The 22,625-nt window shown below is 35.9% G+C and overlaps 1 protein-coding gene across 1 annotated transcript in view; it reads right to left on the reverse strand.

The window, feature by feature from the left end:
* Positions 1–22,625, reverse strand: part of DIAPH2 (diaphanous related formin 2) — a 239,813-nt gene that overhangs the window by 148,072 nt on the left and 69,116 nt on the right. The window contains exons 19-21 of the mRNA XM_086756069.1: positions 10,660–10,761; positions 9,137–9,231; positions 2,768–2,869 (exon numbers count right to left, since the gene is read on the reverse strand). Of these exons, the coding sequence (XP_086612195.1) occupies positions 2,768–2,869; positions 9,137–9,231; positions 10,660–10,761 (299 nt within the window). The remainder of the gene's footprint in view (positions 1–2,767; positions 2,870–9,136; positions 9,232–10,659; positions 10,762–22,625) is intronic.

Below are 22,625 nucleotides of genomic sequence, written 5' to 3' on the forward strand. Positions count from 1 at the left end.
ATGCCATATAATGCCATGCTCAGGAATAAAATGTGGAGGAGCGAGGCTTGGACAGGTTAGTCGTCTTTTGCTCAGGAGCTGGCTCTACATCAGTCTACACATGAGAGACATTGAGTGATTGCCTTTGTTTTATTTCTTTCCCTTTGTTTTCTTGCTTCTTCCCCTTCTTAATTTATTAAACTATTTTTATCTCAATCCACGAGTTTTCTCACTTTCAGTCTTCCTTTCTGAGGTGAGTAAGCACCTGTGCAGTGCTTAGCTGCCTACCAGGGTTCATCCACCAGACCTATTCTTCTCTGAACAGCTGCTCTTGACTCTGTTATCTGTTTCTACCTAAACGGAAGGCAAGAGAAGCTGAAACCAGAAGATTTTTGAAGATGCATTCAAAAGCAAAATACAAGATGACACTCAGGAAATTCTCCTTGTATATAAGGAAAACATTGTTGACCACAAAGGTGGCTGAACATTGAATGCAGTGCCACTGTCACAGCCTTCCTCGGGAACAGGGCGATGTGCTACCAGCCACCATACAGCAGCGTGATGGGAGGATGCAGATAAACAGTATTCTACACCAGAAATATCTTTATATAAAAGCTATAGAAAGCAATGCAGTAAAACTGAATAGGGGGAAGAGGTTGAAGCAGAAGAGACAAGGTAGGTATTCTGTTTATAAAAATTATTTCAAAAGAAAGGATTGAAATGGGAAAGGGCCCAAGTTACTAAGATCAAGGGTGGAATACTAAGGAAATTGCAGCAGCAAAATGGAGAAATGTCTTTTAAATCAAGGTCATCAGGCACAATTGTCTGAAATTCTTCACTTATTTTAAATAATCAACTGAATAAAATCCATAGATATCAGATTCTTCATTTGTCCTAATGCCTCCACCTTGTTTGCTTCCATTCTGTATTCTCCTTCGACACATTTCAGATATTCTCCTTGCACAAAATCTACGTAATTTTCTACTTTGTTCAGTAATATTCACATGGAAGGGAAATAAGGAAATACTCATTTGGTAAACCAGTCACTCCCTGGCATCCTTTTCTCATTGCCATTTCAAAAACAGGCACGAAACAGACAGGAGATAGGGAAACTGTTCTGACCTTCCTTCCTTTCTTCCCAAGGACCAAAAGCCTGTTGTAGGGCTGGAAGTACTACTGTCACTTCATCATATTGTTTTAGTCACTCTGGGAGTGTGCGTTACACAACAAAACAGGAATAAAGTACATCTCCAGTGCTTTTAAACAATTTTTAATATATATGTGTGTGTGTTTATATACATATATATAATATATTATATATGCGAATAATATATCCATATATGTCCGTATATCTATCCAATATCTATCCACATGTGTGGATAAGTTTTTATATATCAGATATTATAATATATAGATATGAGTATTATACTTACATTTTTTATATATATTGCATGTCATAATTACCTCAAGAAAAGCACCAAATATGTACTCATAGAGATTTTTAGACTGCTACTGATCAATAAACAGATGATAATACGTTCCTACTGCAGATCTTGCAATAAGATTAAACAGTGCATCACATTTCTACCAAAACTCCTCATCCTTTCTTTTTAAATGAAACATTTTTGGAACTTTATGCCATTTATTAAAAAAACAACATCAATAGCTGAAGTTTTTCAAAAGAAGTCATTGATATCTTTCATTTTCTAAATTCTCTATCAAAAATCTCACTATGTCAAACTGTGTGTTTGTTGTATCCCCCCACAACAAACCCAAACAAACAAGCCATTCAAAAGCTACTTCTGAAGCCAAATTATGCCCAAATCAGAGCTTTTTAGTACAAAGGGAGTTTCACTCCTTCCTTTTGAGAGACCTCTATTTCTATTCTAATACATTTTAATGTACCTAACAGCATACAAATCCAACAAGAGCAAATCTAGCTCCTGTGGAGTTAGGGATAAACTCTACACACATTACAGAGGCTATCATCATCATTATAATCTTCTAGACCGACAAAGTGAACCGAAAACAGGAACTAATTTGCCTAAAGACTCATCAGGTCTTTGGAAGATCAGGAGCAGAAAAAGAGTCTTCAAGTCCTAGCTTAGTATTCGGTATCATACAATCAGCATGTATTAGGGCAACTTACTCAAATTTTATCATTTCTTTCGGAGACAGGTTCTAGCCATTGTAATACCTGATAGCCTTGCTTTTGGAATACATCTATGTCTTGAACATCAGTAAAGGCAACAGAACATAACTTATAATTTCAGTTCTAATATGAATCCACACCTCTTCTAGAGCAGTTTTGCAAGTTTCTACGTGTTTGTGTATACACATTTAAATGCGTATATATATGCACACACTTAAAAAAAATCAAAGGGTAAAACACAATATTACATACTATGGGCATTTTAACTCTTTCAGCTGTTTACACTTTTTGATACAGCAGAAGAAACTTATCAAAGTCATCAACTGAATTAATGAGTCTTTTAAGAATTTACTTGAACCTAGAGCGTTCTCTGTAACTGTTTAATAAACATACAGGACAAGGCAGTCATACAAAAGATCTGGTCTGGCAAAGATGACCCTATTGCTTTCAACTGCATATCGTAATTCCTTCCAGAAAAACACCTAATATGTATTTAGAGAGATTGTTGGATTATCTCTCAGCAATAAATAGATGGTACCTTTTTCCTACTGCAGAACTTGACACTAACCAAAATACTTTAAATACAGTATTTTTCTTTTTACTCTATCTCCAGTTAATTATTGGACTAATACATACCACAACTCCAAATTGTTCTGGCTCAGCAAGATCATTATATTCATCCTTCAATTCAGCTAAGGCATTGAGTTCTTTCTGCTCAGGAAGATTCTTCACTAGGTTCTAAAACAAACAAAGCATTATATTAAATTTGTTATGTTAAAGTAGCTGAGATCTTAAAATAACATGCTTAAAATACCACAGCATCGAAATGCACGAGGAAATTATGGGAAGCTTATTTCACTTACACAGCTTTAGCACTACATAAACATCAAATCAAACTAGTAATTATTTAATAGAGACATCAGCACCTCTGTTACAGTCTCTAATTTGAAGAATGCCTTCGCAGTACTAAAAAGTTAGAGAAAACTCTCAGATGCTGTGAGACCCTGAAGAATTATACTCTACAATCATTTTTTGCCCTCATGATTGCATCTTGCCCATTAAATACTGATCAACACATAACCGGTGTGTGTAAAGCAAGACATTATTACCTTAAAAAAAAGTCTCTAAACATTCAAAATAGCTGTGCACAAACTTCCCTTAAAGACACTTTAGACCAAAAAAAAAAAAAGAAGAGCAACATTTCAAAATCATACAGATCTTCTGGGTGGCAAATATATCGGAACTCAGCAAAAAGTATAACTAACTTGAAATCTTATCCATGTCCCCAAAGACAATTGTATGATTTATGATATGATCTTAACATCTCAATATACAGATATGCTAAATGTACAAAATATTTCTATGAAGGCTGAAGAATACTTCGAGATACTCAGTAAAATTCAGGTTGTATTTAAATTTTGATATACATGTTAGTTGAAAACAAAACAATAATGTAATTCTTCAATGGAAAAAAGTATACATTTACATTCAAGTAAGCTAGCAAGAGTCAACAGCCTGTTTTTGTTCAAAAGGGGTCATGATCTTAAGATCAACAAACCAAAGTGAATTACAGCACTTAACTGGTATGATTAAGCTACAGCTCGCCACACACAGAGAGTGTCCTTCACTTCATTTCCAATCCCCAACACCCACCTTTGTTCGTGTTAAAGACTTATGAGAGGAAAATCAAGAAATAAAAGTGATGCAATATTTTGCGTACTGGCTATGGCAAACACTAGCCACTGAAGAAATCAAAGGGACTGAGTTGGAGACATTTACCTATAGAAGAGTGGGAGAAATACCTAAAGATCTAGGTGAACACAGAGCTCCTCCTGCTTTCCTACTGTGGCCCTTGTGGGGATTTTGGCAAAGGGGTAATTGTCTAACCACAGAGTAAAAGGAGGCGACCTGTTTCTGTATGCTGGATAGTTTATAGACACTTCTGCATACAGAGGCCAAAGAAGCAATGCACTTTTGTTATTAATAATGTTTGAAAAATCAACATGAAATTCGCTCAACTCCACTGTGTATTGTCTCTTGTACCAAACAACTAAAAAAAATTCTACCCACAGAAATAATATTTTCTTCTACACAAACACAGTCGTCCTGAGGTATTAAAGAGGAAAGTCCATGTTCTTCAACAAGAAGTTACTACTTTATGAAGTCACCCTCTGAAACTGGTAGAACCACCACCAGGTTTAATGGTTTACTTCCAATAAATTGTCTATAGAATATGCAGTTCAATAGCATTTTAATTACAAAACAGATTTTAGTGAAGATAAGGTCATGTGCTACAGCTACAAGAACTAAATCTTCTGATATTTTCTGCAACACTAGTCATAAAAATAAAACATTTCAGAACATGCTTCTTGAAATTGAAGTTCTTCTGGTTAGATAATTACCACATCAGTTCTCCCCTCCCACCAGAAAAGGTGCATTGCCACGTGTTCCTATAAAAGATGAATCCCATAGAAGGGACATGCACACTGACACTATCAGAAAACCAATAACCGATAAGGTTATGGTCTATGCCACAAAAAGACTCTAATATGAAAAAAAGTTATGTGCCTTTTAAAGTCAGAAAAGCAATCAGTGCTATAGAAGCGTATTTTTTCTGATATAAAAATCTCAGGGAAAACCAGGACTATTAGAGGTATGCATCTTATTTTTAGAACATGCCAATCTTGCCATCACTCTTGAAATATTTTTGTTCGTTAAGATAATTTGATTACTGATCACTCTGCCAGGCTTGATGAAGTAGACATTACGGTATAACTTTTAGAAAGGCACCAGTCTAATTTGTCAAATTTGCAAGTGATAGCTGACTTAATCCTCCAAGCTGAACGAATCAAACCTTCACCCATCTTAATAAGGAAAAATAAAGACGACAAGCAGTCTCATAAGAAGTGTCCCTGTTACAGAATGATTTTTACACTTATACCAGGGAGCTACTGTGTGTCTCACTGACCTGCGTTCAATACACTTGACAGAGATAAGCATCACATTCACCTGGATGTCATATAATTAAGCTAGGGTTTAATTTTTAAACCTAAACATGCTTCCCTTCCTATTGACCAAATCATATTCCACAAATTTCTACTTCAAAAAAAATTAAGGATGTGAAAAAGATCCTTGCTCATTTGATTGACTGTTTTACACCAGTAAAGATCAAAGACATGAACTAAGTAACTGATATAATTTTTTTAACCCATTTTCATTAGGTAGATTATTTACCAAATGTTGTCATCAATAATTTAACAGTATTTGTCAGAAATGCATATTTAATTAAACATTAAAAAAACTTACTGTAAAATACTATTTTTCCATCATTGCAGAAATACAAGTACCTACTACTAAAACTGTCTTTTTTTCTTTTTTACCCACTTAATCAAAATCTGTTAAAATGTTTCATTATGTCTTTTTCCTCATCCACACCCTTTTATGGTTTAGAGCTAACACATCAACCCATTTTACCCTCAGCTCCTAAGAAGTAGAGTTTGGTTCTACTAGCACTGCAGTTGTGTGTGTGTATATTGGAATTTCTACTTTCATTAACTGTAGTGAATAACTGAAAATGAAGTTTAAGCATTCAGTGATCACGTACTCAAATCCTTGTCAGTACTTGAGGAAACAAAGTTTCATAATGTACTCAGGATGATGTGGGTTGAAATAAAAATAGGGTAAATAAAAATGGTTCACATCAACATAAAAAGAAGTAGAAATCTAAGGCTGCCATTAAGAGGCTGAAATAATCACTGCATTAATCCAATTAATTTTACTAAGTATTACAACATAAGTTTGAAAAGCAGCAAGAAACAAGGACTTGAGAAGCATAACCGAAAAAGCACTTCTCTATATGCTCAGTTATGCCACTCCTGTTGAGCTTTCACCACTCTGATACGTAGAACAAAGCAGTTGCTACATGTGCATTTTTATAAAGTCCAAGTTTTGCTCAGCACGAAAGAAAGCAAGTTTTGCTTTGTAAAATTTTTCCAATCAGCAGCATTGCCAACTGTTAAACGGGTAAATTAGTTAATAACTCAATTGGAAGATCAGAATATAAAGAAACCAGAACAGACTGAACATGAAATACATGATACACTCCATTTACACCAACACATTTTTAAGCATATCTTTAGAAACACGGGAGGAATCTCTTCTGGGTTATCAGCTAAATGTCCCTGCTACCGGAAGCACCTCCGCCACACCATTCCCTGCAGAAAGGGACCAAAGTCTCAGTTCTTCAATGATCGTAGGCAGCTGAGTTTCTAGACAGCGGCATTGACGATTAATTCATATACTTTTATTCTGGTGTTAATACTGCTTTTTACTCATGGAACTTTATTTTTCTCTCCAATGCTATGCATATCACTCTTCTCCCCATACAGTTATCATGTAGTCACATCCCCTCTCAGCTATTTATATTGCTAATCTAATCAAGTCGATCTTCTCTAGCTTCCTTCTGTAGACTGTTTCTCCATTTCTCAATCATCTTAAGTAGTTTTTAAGTTCAGCTTCTCCATTTTAAATTCATTTTTGAGAAATGTACTGAGGATCTTAGATAAGGTCTTCGAAGTGCATTATTCAAAAGCGTAATAATTATCCTCTCTACTGGAAATACTTGACCTGATACACCTTGCAATCACATTTGCCTTTTTTACGGTATACTGAACACTGCTCATGCAGCTTCAAGGCCTTCTCTGTTTCTCATTCCACAAGTAGTCCAGGGTGGACAATCTGCACCTCCACGCTCTGACAAGTTGACAAGGGCAAGTGGTTGGGACTGGGTGAGGGCTTAGCTGCTGGCCAAGGCAAACCCTCCACAGAAAGCTACACCACAGTGCTGGCTACGCTTGTCCTGTTGAGCACAGGCTCACTATTACTTCTCCTCAATCGTTTCCAACTGATGAGCGACCATTACAACATTAGCTTCCAGCATTTTACAGTTAACATAAGATCCTAACCTTATAGAATCATAGAATTGTTTAGGTTAGGAAGGACCTTTGCAGGCCACCCAGTCCAACCCCCCTGCCAGGAGCAGGGACATCTCCAACCAGATCAGGTTGCTCAGAGCCCCATCCAACCTGGCCTTGAATGTTTCCAGGGATGGGACATCCACCAGCTCTCTGGGCAACCCGTGCCAATGTTCCACCACCCTCAGTGTAAAAAATTTCTTCCTTAGGTCCAGTCTGAATCTGCTTCCTTCTATTTTAAAACCATTACCCCTCATCCTATCACAACAGGTCTCACTAAAGTGTTTCTCCCCCGTCTTTCCTATAAGCCCCCTTTAAGTACTGGAACAACATGTTACACAATACTTCTATTAATCCAGGTCTCAAGATAACTCTACATTTGTTGTACAGATAACTATCAATATCAAACTACCCCGCATTTGAGATATTCAAGGCAGTTTTTTTCACTCTGCTGATTTTTTATTTTACTAATTCTGTAAGCTTCCCAATCAAATAATCTGATATCCCTCATCAATAAATATGAACTTGACTTCTTATTTCCAAATACTACGTATCATGGGCATAAGCTTTTTATAAGATTACATACTCAGTGGACAAAAATAAGTCTTTTTTAACAATATAAATACATATTAGAAACACATTGTATCTAATTTTAGGGCCCATACCAAAACCAATCAATTTTATGCCAATACAGCCTGAAGCAGGACACCGTAGTGACACACATCAAGTAAAGTCCGACTGGAACGTTTCCCATCAAATGGGAACTTCTAAAAACATTATGCCATAGCAACCCAAACATTTTTTTTAAAAAATATCCAGGATTATCCCATATGAAATATAAACAAGAATTTTGGATATTGAATCTGTATTTTCAAATACATTAGGTTAGGTGGTCTAAGTCTCAGAACATGACACTATGAGAAAATATATTGGTATGTACTGCTGCAAGTCTAACGAGAAAACAGTAGCTCTTCCTTTAGAGCCTCAAGCAAACAGAACTCCAGAAATGCAGGAGGGCCTTGATGACATAAGAAAAACTGCAGACAAAGGACAAGTACATTTAATTTAATAAATTTAAGTCTATTTTCACTGTACGTTTTGCAAAATATTAATTTAGTTAAAAAACATTAATGTTAAATTTTGAAAATTTATTCATTACATAACTAACTGTGAAAAGACCAGGCAACTCAGTTTAGCCCAGCGTCCCTGGAATAACCATTTCTGAGGTCCATGAAAGGAAGAAGAAATAAGTTTCAGAAGTCTTATGGGGACAGGGGTGCAGGTAGAAGACAGAAAAGGACAAAAGGGTACGTAGAGGCTGAGTAGGTCAGCTAGAATCAATCTGTGCTCGATATTAAAATAAATCAGTCCAACACCAGTATCACAGGTGTGCTACATCCATTCACCATTTTAAGTGTACGTGTTTCTCTGCTGCACCCTGTCACTCCCCAGAGATGACGAGGGGCAGTGCACACGCTTTCTCTCCTCCTGGTGTGAGGAAATTGGAGAGGAATGTAAAGAAGCTGTATTCTGTACTTTCTTCTCTCCAGCTGAAAGATTTTGGGATCAAAATAAGACCAAACCAGAGCAGGTTTGATTTACAGATGTTTTTGGATTGTAGCAGTATCCTGAAACATGCAAGTAGATTCATCTATCACTAGTGACAAGCAGAGTTGTTTCCACCAAAAGACTGATGAAACTTCATTATTCACCAGCCTAAATCTGGTAAATGCTGGCCTTCAAAACTGGAAAACTAGAATTATCAGAGATTTCCTTTTTAAAGAGAAACTTCAGAAAGTTAGATATTCAAAAGTACTTCAGTTAAGAGCGTCTTTTAAAGACAGTTCTTCTGCTATAATTGAATATATTCAAAAGCAGAAGAGAGGAAAAAAAAAAAAGGTAAACACAATTGATGCATTGTAGCAGACAGAAAACTCTACACTACTCTTACGTTTAAATTCTTATACCTTTATAGCACTTATATGCAGAAAACAAACTACTAAAAAAAAAAAACAGAAACATTTTCACATACCTGAATCAAGGATTCACTCAGCTTCTCTTCATCAACCTCTAATATTATATTTTTTATTTCCTCGTAAGGCAAACGGAAAGAACCCAAAAATATTGCTGAAATTCAATAAGAAATAATTAGAATCAATAAGTTAAAGGATTGATACAAGAAAGCAAATAATTTCTAGCAACTCAAAAATCATATCATGATCCAAATTAAGATTCATAATTAAGAAGTTTTCCATATAAAACAACCAGTGGATAAGCCACACTATTGCATCTCAACTCTATGAATTTTACTTCTACGAAATTAAACTATGACACTTAAAACTGTTTAATCAGTCTCAGTTTCCTCCCTAGCAGTTTCACTTCTCTCTAGCAATAGTCCTATTTTTATGAATGGCAACATATCTGCAAACAGACTTATTCAACCCCTAGAAGACTTGAGCTATTATTTTTTTGCTTTCATAACCATGTATGAATAGCTGTACTGCATTTACAATTGGTTGAGCGACATTTATATGACATTCTAGAAAAAATGCCATGTTAAAAGGATCATCAAGAACTGGGCGAAGACAAAAAAAACAATATCCTAACTCTACCACTTTTTAGCGTAACTCAACTTCCACAAGACAGAACACATACTGTATGGTCTTCGAAGACGGGATTTCTCAAAGCCATTTGATCTCAGGACGTTATAACGTCTCAACAGAGCCCAATTCAATAAAGTACAAAGTATCCTACCACAGATGGATTAGCATATCATTTTAATGAAGTGCTGTATATTCAACCTAACTACTATGGCTGATTTTCCTGCATTTCTATTTTCAAAACTTGAAGTTTTGTGCCACTTGTGTCACACTGCATTTTCTGCTTAAGAAAATGTGCTCATGGATGTGGTAATAAACAATGCACAGATTTGGTTTTACTCACTTCATTTGCCATGGGCATAGATGGACTAGTGACATTTTATGGTATTTCTAATTCAGATAAAAGAGTCTACTGCTCTCAATGATTGATGTCCCTCCATTATTAAAAAGAAAAGAAGCAAGTTAAAAATAATAGGTGAGGCTGTTTTCCTTATAATTTATAGTAGTCATATTTGCATCTAACATTCTATTTCATAACATTTTTCTCTTTAAAAGTCTAATGTCCAAACACCTTCTCCAGCGCTCTAACCAGAAGGAGTCATTACGAATGGCCTCTCAGCCTCAATCCCCAAAACCTACGAATACTGTGCCTTCCCTTACACTTCCAGTCTAAAGCAATTAGAAAAATAAACTTTTTTTTTTACAAAAAAAGTAGTTCATAAACATTTAAGTCTACATAATTTTTTCATGTTACTTTTTAAAGTTTTCCCCAGTTGTATAGTGAATTCAAATTATATATATGTAAAACACTTCTGAACTTAAGACTCATGTTCACACTAGCAAGTTTTTAGAAAAATAATATTGCACATGTAAACAAAACTAAAACAAAACATTGAAGAACAGTTGTGTGTACATGCTAAGAAGATAGTCACCTAATGCTTTTGACATGACTTACATAAGTTTTGTGCTGATTTTCCATCCAAAATTCTCAATTCTTTAATCTTTTTCTTTGGCTGAACTGTTTTCTTTTCTTCTGATTCTTCTACTGCCTTTTTAGCTGTAAAGAAAGTATTTAATCGATTCATTACTACAACTGTTAAATCCAACAGACTAAGAGCAACTCAGCTAGAAAGCTGTAATAATGCATCTATTAGAATCAGTTCAAGGCACAATGAATCCACTGCCTCAACGTACTGCAAAATATCCAAAGAAACAATGAAAATTCACAAAATTAGGAGGAATGTGGAATGAAAATGTTACTATGATAATAACCAATTTTCCCAAGTATTATTAAATTATTTTTCTATCTTTTTAAACCATAAAATTTCTTGTCTTCAGCTCCAGTTTACTCCAAGCACCTTGAAAAATACGGTGATTTGGCGTTGCTGCAAAGCACGTGAGTGCCCTCTGTTGAAACATTAGTAACTCATTTGAGACTTATCACACTACACAAAGGTAGGTTTTCACTAATTATTTATGTTGTCAGTGGTAAAGAGCAAAAGTAAGAAAATACCATACATTTTAAACGGATTTTTTTTTTTAAATCAGCAAGGATCACTAGTCTTCTGTTCAGAACTTAAAATTATAGTAAGTACAATGTTATCGGATTATTTAGAAGATATGCTGATTTTTTTGGCATAATTTAACATACTTAATTGTCACAGAATTTTCTTGAGTATTAATTACATAAACCCATTAACAAGATTTTTTTCCTTTTAAATATCACATAACATATTTGGCACTGAAGGAATAGAAACTTAACGTGCTTAACATTGATTAAACTTAATGAACATTTTAAGTCATTCAAAAGTAACCGAAAAACTTGAAAGACAAATTAAGAGGAAGTTTTAAGCAGACTAAATATGCTTTTCTTCTCCAAACATTGTTTTTTGCTGTACTAATTTCATCAGCACAGGTTTCATTACAGGTATGTCCTAAGAAAACATGTTTGTATTTAGCTGAAGAGTAACACCAACGCCTCAGTTTCATCCTCTTACAAAAACAGAACAGTGATACACATTACCACTAGGAAAACACCTGGCGTAAAATAATTCTACTGGGTTTACACCACTTGAATAATTAGTTTACCTTGGACATTTTCATACTAGCAGAAACTAAGCTAGTACAAGACAGGTCTCTCATCCCCAGCAACCTCTAAAAAGCCTACAGCAGAACAAGCTAAACAAAAAAGTCAACACCAACACAATATTTGCTCTTCCCTTGCCCTGCCATTATTCTGCAAGCCTAACCACATAATATGACCAGCTTGCTCTACCTTGGTAAAAGGACAGAGCTACACCTCAGCTTGATAAGACACAGATAACACTCAAATTTCCCACCAGCACTGACCCTTTAACTACAATGAACTACCATTTACAATCTGGAAGTGACACTCAATGAAGTAATCACACCCTTATCACTAATCATTCTCAATTAGACAGGGAAATAAAACCAGGTGCTAAACAAAAAAAAAAAAAAAACCAAACCACCCTCAAGAGTTAAAAAGTAGCTGTCCCATGAGAAGGTAATTAACATTATGAGTTCTGTTATATGAACAGAAGCTATTGAAAAGCCTAGATTTGTGTCTGTTAAACAACGTGTAAGAAATTTTTCAAGAGGATGAGTGGCCTCTTCCAAACTTCATCTGTTTAAGAATTAAAGCCTCTGGATTTCCATATATATATATATATATATATCCATATATGGATTTCCATATATGATTGAGTCCTCATCTGTTTCCAGATAGCACTCTTCTAGCAATTGTGAAACTAGTAACCACATTTAGAACACAAAAGACCAAATGTTCAAAAGTTTTACAATTAATTACGGCCGAACTACGACACCTGCTTACGCTCAAAGGGCCGTAATATCATCACTTACAAATCATCTATCTTAGAAATATTTAATGTCTAGATTAGGCTAAAACTTTTCCATTTCGAAAGGACCAGATATGTTCTTTCCAAAGTTTCTTATCTTCTCAAGCGTGAGACTTCAAAGACTAAGTTACAGTTTTATTGCAATTCACAGAAAAACATGGAAAAATACTAGAATCAGATGCTTATGTGACTTCACCAAAATCACAATCCAGCATTAACACCAATCTTAGCAACCTAAGATTCATAAACAGAACGAGACATTAAATTACTAGAATTTCTCCAACACAGTTTGACCCATGCTTGAGATGACACGAAGCATCAGAGAGCTATCAAAAGCAATGCTCTTCCCTCTCCTATTTGTGGCTCTCACCCTCTGACCACATTGTCAATTTTTGCAGTCACTTAACTGTGACAAGAGCATAGATTACAGAATTTTAATAAATAATAAATAAATAAATTTAATAAATTATAAATAAATAATAAATAGAAAGCTACTTGATACATTTCAGAATCAATATACTATTGCTTACCAACCTCTCAACCCTTTTCGGGTACTCCCTTCAGAAGTGCCTGTTTCAAGATGAGACACACTTTCTGGTTTGATACCATAGAATCAGAGGCAAAAAAAGGATTTTATAGCAGTCAACATAGGGTACATCAAAAAAACAGGATGAAAAAATCAATTTGGAAGCTAGAGCATCTGTATTACTTCATACAGACCTTGGACTTTAGTGCTGTGATTATTCATTACAGCACTTTCCTAATGGCACACTGGCTTACATCTCTCAAAATCAGCTTTTTTCCAAAGAGACAAGTCCTACAGACAGCACCTATAGCTAGCGATAGTCATTCTCAGGATTCCATAACAAAGATGGTCATATTTTAGGAAAAAGGTGTAGCAGAGGGGAGATCTCCTTATGTTCTGACCACAACAACTAGTGAAGCAATTAGACACGGAAAGAAACACGGGCAGGTCTCCAAGTCTGAAGCTTAACTGACAAGGTCCATCTCCCACCCAACTCCCATCTCAGCTAGCCATCCACCTCCAAGCACCCTGCCCCTCTTGTTTTGGAACACACGACCAGCTTTTTCCCCACCTTAAATAAGGCTTGATCCAAATTCAGCCTCTGAGATTCATGGTTCACCTGCTTCACTTCCCAGAACATATTCACTAACCAAGTTTATGTCAGTCTTCCACTGTGTTAACAGCCCTGGAATGATGGCAGAATCCTTCAAGAAGTGGTTAACCCTGTCCAAGTACTCTAGCAAGTCACTCTCTGTGAAAGTGATGAATATCTCCTTCAGAAGGTCTCAGTGAGAGAGTCCAGAAGCCCCAGTATTTTGTCACCACATGAAAGACGCCTGCGTACCAGCAGCAGCGAGCTCAGACTCAGAAGGGCCTGGCAGCTTGTCCTGCTGTATTTCAGATCACCGTGTCTGCGATAGCTGACAAGGCTAACGCACTTCTGTTGTGTTGGCACAAAACATTTTATAACACCCTACATCTCTGTTTTTCTTCTTGGAAGTTAAACTCTTTTCACACAGATTTGTGCAGATTAATATTTGGACTTAACTTGAATGCATATAAATATGGACACAGAGGCACACATACATGTGCAGATTTTTTGTTTCAAAGAAACAGAGAAAATTATACTCTTGGTTGTTTAAAACTATTTCCCAATTCAGTTGGGAAGAGATATGAAAGAAGCACGCATTTTTTTTTCTAAAAATAATTAACTGTCATTGTAATGACAAAATACCCGCTAATGCAGAATTATCTCACACCAGTTACACCTACAGAATGTTCTCCTTGGGTTTACTTTTCTTTACCATCTACCTCAAGCAAACAGAAGGAAAGGGTAAGAAAGCCAAGATGATAAAGCAAAAAGGGAAAAGGTAGTTTTAGCCTAGGCAGATGTCTCTTTGAAGGCCAAAAAATACAGATCTAAACACCAATGTTACGTAACCTACTTTTTTTTTTTCAATTTAGAAGGGAGTTCTATTTTGTTAGTAACAACATATTTGTTTATCAGTGTTGGAGGAAAAAAAGCTGATGCAACACGCTGCAAGGGATTGTTTTCTGTTCATCTTACTTTACGCAACGCACGCGCAGCTCAAGTGTGTATCTTCAGTGATACCTTCAGCTGGGAACTGATTTAATCCCACAGAAGATGCACTGCTTGAAACCCACGTAGGGTTTGAAGAAAAAAATGGCAACACTAAACAAAATGTTATTTAAGTTCACAAATACATGAAACAAGACTAGTGATAATCATGGAGAAGAACATACGCAAGCATGGTGAAATACTTCAGAGACACAATTAAGGAAAAAATTCTACCACCAGTACCTTTGTACTTCTGTAGCAAAAAAAGTAAGCACACTTGGCTCTTTACAACTACCATTCCACACCTGTCCATTAATTCAGCTACTGAATGGCATTAAAAGTCATGATGACAATTTTTTAGAAATACATACAATTTTACTTAATGCTATTGGAGCTGTTAAAGGATTTTACTATGAGATGAAAGTTCATATTAACCTCTCCTTTTTTTTTTTTTTTTTTTTTAAATAGGCACTGAATGATTTTAACAAAGAATTAACAGTAAAAGCCGCTGGTCATGAACATGATGAGGATGAAAATTACAAAGGAGATAAAAAGAAGTACAATGAATTACAGTGTGGAGAAAACAAAGATTTAGGTGAATTTCAGCCTGTCTGAACCTGAGCCTTAATCTCCCCTTTCTGTGAAGTCTGTACCCACAGTGAACAAATGCCCTTACATTGTCACAGGAAATGGATGAGTAATTTCATCTTCTTCCATTTGGCAAGTGGCTTACCAATTGCATTTACTAGTATTTGGCAGCAAAAGTAAATATACAAGAGAAATTAATTGTTTATTATTCCCCTTACCTGAAAGAACAATTATGGCTAGCATAGGAGAAAAAAAAAACCCAAAACCTTAAGTGTACATACAGTTTCAGAAATGTAAACTATATATATTAGATATATGCTTCAACAGCTGAAACTATTAATTAGAAGTTCACTGAAAAAAACCCAACCCAATGTGGTATTACTCAGCAGAAAAATGAAAGAAGGAGCTAGGAATGCCATTGAAAGATTAGGAGATATTTTGTAGCACAAAAAAAAAAAAAAAAAAGGAAAAAAACAGTAAATTCTATTGCAACATAATAAAACTTATTTAAGCCTTGCTAAATTGGTGATATTGATACTACTGATAATCTTCTATTCGTACATTACGTCCAGAGGCAGCAACGAACTGCAATACAAGCCAAAGAAAAGGGGAGAGGGAGGAAAGTGAAACATAATGCGGTCTCAAATTTGCACTTGTTCTCTTCCCTCACCAGCACAACACCACTGAGTCGTTCCCTTTGTCTAACCGCACACGTTTCCACACTCAAACCAAACAGTGCAGCAGTCACACAGGTGAGGCCTAGTCAGCACAGCTGTTCCCATAAGCCTGTGAACTTCCACCCACCACTTCTTTCGGTGAAGTAGATGAAGTATGACCAGCCTCTAGTTCCAGACAGCAGAATGAACTCTGCCAAGTTTTGCACGCTCAAGGAAACAGACAGGCAAACGATGGAAATAAGCTCTTGATCATGAAGGAGTGCAAATGAGTGCAGAGGCATCCTGCAGCAGCAGAGCCCTGACAACGGCAACAAGTCAGAAAACAAGAGCGCCAGCCAAACAGACTAGTGACCAAGGAGTTATTCTCTACCCAATTCTATAACCAATGAAACCAGAGATTTTTCAGTGGATCCCAGAGGAGAGACTCTGAGAGACGCCATGGCTCACACAGCTGAAGCCACAACTTCTCTCCTGGACCACATCATTGCTCCTGAAGAACATGGATGCCGTGCCATTGGTGAACGGCATAAACTGATCGAGGTGGTTTGCTACCCAAATTCATTTATAGTCTCCACACTTTCATTTGATCTTGAACTTTGACAAATTGGAAATCATTTCCCCAAATATCTGGAGATAAATACAAGAGCATTAGCAGATGCTAGCCACATCCTCTTGTCAGTTAAGTCAGCAGCCCTATGATCTCATGTTTATTCTCAATGCCACCTGGCATTTTGCAGCTCACCTAAAATCACTCAGCTATCAATTCTGAAATAAAATTAATTAAGCACTCCTGCTGTCACTCTGTCCTTTCTGCAATCAGAAGAGCTAAATACCTGGTACAGTACTAAAATAAATAAATAAATAAATAAATAAAGGAAATTATTTTAGTACAAAGAAAGCAAGCAATTCATCTGAAAGTGGATCTTAGTTTGAGCTCTCAAGATAAAAAAATAAAACTGACAAGAAAAAAAAAAAAAACAAACATGGAACCTCTTGCAACCTCATATGGGTTTTTGCCTAATTAATGTAATCAAGATGAAGGAAGTGACATTAGCCCTAGAGAATATGCTCTGTGGAAGAAGAAAAAAAAAAAGAAAAAAAAAGAAAAAGAAAAAAAAGACTTAGTTTTACAAATTAGTTTTGGCAAAACATAGCAGAGGATCTATATTCCTATTATTTGTTTTTATAATACAATTGATTGTTATCATATTTGACCACTATATTTAATAACTATATGAAATACTTCTCATTCTACTAAAATTGTCCTAAAATGGCTGGAATTAGTCTAATTTTCAAGTGCAATTTGAAAACCTACAATAGGAACTTGTGCAGCAAAGTTGTACAGTTAAAAGTGTACTTCATTAACCACTCCTATTGCCCTCGCTTTCAGCTTTCTGTCAAAAAAAAAAAAAACCGTCACAAAACCACACAAACACACACCTGATTTTACGCCCTTCTATTTACCCTGCTAAAAGACTGATGCAAAAGTTGTTGCTTTTGTTGAAAGACAGCAAGCAAATATTAACAATTCGCATACAGTCACAGAAATACGTGCAGGTACTCCTGAACATTAGAAACCAAACAACAGCAGGCAAACAATGCTTAAACTAAAAATATCCTTGATGGGCCTACTTAACTGTGTTGAACTACGTGCTGTAAGAAGCTGGACTAAGAGCTAGTAGCCTTTTCCATGAACTATTCTCTCACATTGCCTGCATTAATATTTATGTGGAAGAAAGCCTCAGGATGGTCCACACCATTTCTCCCTTTGCCATTGTCACTGCTTCAGCGCCGGTGACACTTGATGTGAACAGGCTGGCTTTTCCTCCACAGAGATGCTTACCCTTGGTGGGTTTTGCTGGGCTGAGACATTACATGTCTTTGCTGCCTATATAGTAGTGCTTGACTAACGACTAAAAAGATCAGTCAGTGCATTTTAAAATATAGCAAGTTTTTATGTGGGTCAGAGAAGATATTTGCCTACAAAAATAAAAAGCTGCCTATAATAATATTCCTGATTTAGACAGTTGCATGTCCCAGTTATATCTTTTCCTCTGATATCAGGTCATCAGCACTTCGGAACTGCAAGACAGGATAGAGTCTGGAAAATAATTCTAGCTAACTGCTACACCTGTTATCCATAAAACTTTCAAAAGTAAAATAAATGTATGAAGACTCAGTACAAGCAAAGTACCAAGACTCAGACAAAAAACAAACAAACAAACCCTCAAAGTAAAATGAAACATCAAAAAACTGCTAACATATTTTATGAAGATTTTAAACTAATTTTCTGTTATTACTATGACAAGCCCAGTAAACAAAAGTATCTTAAATTACTAGTTCAGCTGTTCTTTCTCTTGATTAGGCTTGTAAAAAGCACATCTTTCCCAATAAAGACACTTATGGGAATCACATTTTAGAAAGAAATTTTAGAAATCATGAAACTAAAAAAGATCCCAAGATCCAAAAATCCCTTTGTACAGTCTAGTTAAATAGATATTGGTGTTTAATGGAACAGACTAAAATTTTAGTTAAAATGAAGTACTAAATTGATTTCTTTTCCTCTTTCACTGTGATATTTGACACGTAAAGCTCCTGACTAAATATTTAAACACTGAGTAAAATACACATTTCTGAATGCATATTCCAGTATCCTCTCCCTTCTTAAAGTATTTCTCCATCATCAAGGTTTTAAACAAACATGCATGAAAAATTATTTCATTTGTATATATCTAAATCCCCAAACCCTCACTTTGTTTACCATCTTCAAGTTTTTTAAGTGTAACGTGGTACAACCTTGTTGCACATTCTGACCTACACAGTGAAATACACAATGTTACATTTCCACTGACTTTGTACTTGAGACATTTGATTTAATGTTTAGTAAAAAGATTTCAATTCTCCTACTAATTTAGAGTTTAAAAAACATTGGTAGTTAGCTGGTATTTATTGTTTTATTAAGCCAGCAGAACTCAAAGGGATGCTTTCATAGGCACCAGGTCCAAAGTATAATTTTACAGGGGGAAAGGATCATATGAAAAATAACTGGGAAATTATCTGTCTTAATAGGTAATAAGCAGTGCCCTGCTGACTAGTAATGACAGCTTTGTTAGTTGATAAATACAAATAGCAACTTTTATCCTTATTTATAAAATATTGAGAAATGAGTCTTCCATTTAAAAAAAATGGTTGAATTGTGGCTTTGCGGCAGATGGTATCAAATAAATTTCATTAGCTGCACGTAATCTATAAGAAGTATACCTTTCAACCTAATCATGTGCGGGCACAACTACGTTTGCTACATGTCAGTGACAAGAATACAGGCTATTGCAACCTTTAGATTAGAATTCCTTACAGTTTTAACCAGACACATTAGAGGGCAGGGACTAGTCTGGAGCAGGAACTGCCACACCACACATTGTCACGGGGCAGACGTACCGCATCGTTGCACATTACAATCAGTCTGACTGACCATCACTCTAAGATCATCCCAACGGAGTTTCAACACACCGTGACAGTGAAACATTCCTGGCATACTAACGTAACTCTGAAAAACAAACAGTAACTGAGGCATTTGATGACTCCACACTAAGACAATCAAAATCATGAGGTTCCCCCTTAGTAACTGGAGGGAAATTAGGAAGACTAGTAAGTGGTAGGGTTGAAACACTGGTAAACTACACATTTGTTTGAAATACAGAGATGACACAGGTTATGAATGCTAAAAGATCATGAGTTCACTGAAGACCAAACACAATGAAGACTTTACAATGTGTAAAGAAGTGACCTCTGGCTTAGGAAAAAAAAAGGTCAACTGTTGGAAGCTGGGAAGTATCACTATTTAGTTTATTCTGTCTGTGTATATAAACAGACATTTACGATATATTACCTAACATACATTTACTCTTTTGCCTAAACATCTGCTCTCAGTCATCTGCTGAGGACAAAATACCAGGCTCAACTGGCCTGAAGACAATCCTTTATGGCTGTATATGTTATCATCACCTTCGAACAGATTTAGCTTGAAAAGGTTTTCTTGGGGTCCAAGTATCTCAAAGTGTGTTGAAAACACCCAGGTGCTCCCTGAGTAGAAGTGCAATCTGCCTCCAAGAGGTAAAAGATAAATTATTTCCACATCACAGGATTAGTCTTAGGGGACCTACAGAGTACTAAATTAAGCCACCTGCGTTGTAGCAGACTAAAAATAGTCCACAAATGCAGAGCTCCCAGTCTCTCACCTTCATCAACAGTCAGGCTTCACTATTCACCTTAGCACATTTTAAGCACATACGCATACAGAACCCACAGTATATTCTAAATTTCGCAGATGTAGCCTATGCTCTGCTTACCTTTATATTACCAACATAAGCAAAATTCGGCTGAAACGATTCATTAAAAAGGCAGCATGTCAATGCCAAGGATCCAAATGTCTCAAATGCAAGAACAAAAAAAAGTCAAAAGGAAAACCCTGAAACTTACTCCATGCGCACTACCGTTCAGAACACGCAACTTACAGATAATTCCACCCTGACTTATAAAAATCAGCCAGTTTACCATGGGGACTTTTTGCTTTTGGGAAGCCTTTTAGCCATAAATTTCTTATTCACTTGCCTCTTCACATTAGGAAATTATTCTGTAATAATACTCTAAAATAATTATATTGTTACCTTACAGAACAGAAAAAGCTATCTGAAAGAATGAAGTTTCAGTTTCTCACAAGACACAACTTACAGAAAATACAAAATGGTAGTTTCAACTTCGCATCGTTTAGAGATCATTAAAACCTAATTCAATAACTCAACAAAATTATTATTATTAGCTGTGTTAATGCCTACGTACCTAGTACATTCAATTTATCAATTAATTCGAAAACTTAATAGCATGATTGTTAACTTTTAATCCTTTACACAGCTTTTTAATGTATCTTTCTGCAAAGAACCTTTATTCATTTAGATAACAGATAACTCCTTACTGTATGTATACGGCAGAAATTCCTGCAGTGGCAGATATTCTGCTCAAAGCACTGCCTAATAGCATTACCATCGAAATAACTACCAATCAGATAAAAGGTGCGGTTTTTTGGTCACCAAAAAAAGGAAGAAAAATTAGTTTTGCACATAAAATCAACAGGCACGAGAAGGGGAGTATTTTTTTTGTAAATAGGACATGATTGCAGGTCAGCACGATACATAAGTGGAACTAGGCCGTGCATCAGACCACATTTTGTCAGTTTACACTTTTACAGAAACAACCTACATTGTATTTCATAAAGAGAAATTTGAGAGGAAGGATATTTAGGAAGCAATGTATTATGTACGAGCTATGGTTGTGCTGAAAGATGAAGGGAACACCTCTTTAATAAAGATGTAAAATAATTATTTTACAAGTAAGGCCATAAATTTTGCTTATAACTACATCTTTGTTTGCGGTGGGTTTTTATTTATTTAAACAAATATACAGTTATTCCTGGAACTCTGCTGGAAGCTTTCAGGACAGTGAAATACAGGTGCAAAGCCTACTTAATAGTCAGCACAAACTTTCCTAGTAAGCAGCTGATCTGGTTTCCATCCTTTGCTCCAAACTTAATTTTTTTTCTTCCACCTTCATTGGGTCACAAATTCACAATCAACTGCACATCTTTACTTCAGCTGAAGAACATGCATTACAGTGCTCAGATTTTTATTTATTTAAAAAACAAACAAAATCCACTTCTTTTTTCAGTTCAACTTCCAAATTTCTTTTTCACCGAATTCATAGAAAAAATACTCTCTGTAAGAGCACTATAGATCAAGACTACTTCATGAATGTATTCATATTTCATGCTAATTAGGCTTTGCACACAATCCCTTTCCCCGGTGTGCCTAGCACATGTCTCTGTCCTCAACTGCTCGTTAAATGTGCCATGGTTTATTGGAGCACTGCATCACTGAGACTGAAACAGACATCTCCAAATACAAAACTGCCTTTCCTCCTCTGCCGTATTTTATAAAGATGCTACAAACAAAGCTCTATTTCCCTTAGAAAAAGGAAAAAAAAAAAGGCATCTAGTAGGTACAGAACATACTAACTACTAACAGAGTTATCACAGTGCAGGCTGGAATTCCAAACTTGTTGAATATATACACACATGTGGGTAACATACACTTGTCCGTATGACAAGTAGTGATCCTTACTTTTTATTAATAGAGACCTCTGAAACACCAAATGGGGGGGGTGGGGGGGGGGGGAACACCAACAATGCATGCCTTGGAGAGTTCAACTCCCCTAGACTTTTCTTTGCAGCCAGAATTGACTCTTCCACCTTTCCTCTTCAAAATTTTCCATTTTAAATTCTAAGAACTCAGTTCTAATAAATAAATACTTGAGTTCTGTAAGTTACCACCTAAAATTTGAGACAGCTCAGTCACAACATTGTTACAAACATATGCAAGAGACTTTTTAAGACAATACACAGCTATTCTCACTCCAGTGTTCTTCCTTCCAAGCCTTCAGCACAAAACACTGCTCTCTAAATTCACCACAACTCCAAAACAAAACACACTTTCTGCAAATCAGTTCTTCATATTTCCAGAATCAGATTTTTATGGATGAAACAATGCAGAAGAGGTTCATTCATTTATTACAACTTTAAAATCACCAAGCAGTTGCCAAAGTTTACTGAAGGTATACCAACAA

This window comes from Chlamydotis macqueenii, chromosome 11 (assembly GCF_036417535.1).
Source record: "Chlamydotis macqueenii isolate bChlMac1 chromosome 11, bChlMac1.mat, whole genome shotgun sequence".
Lineage (NCBI taxonomy): Eukaryota > Metazoa > Chordata > Aves > Otidiformes > Otididae > Chlamydotis > Chlamydotis macqueenii.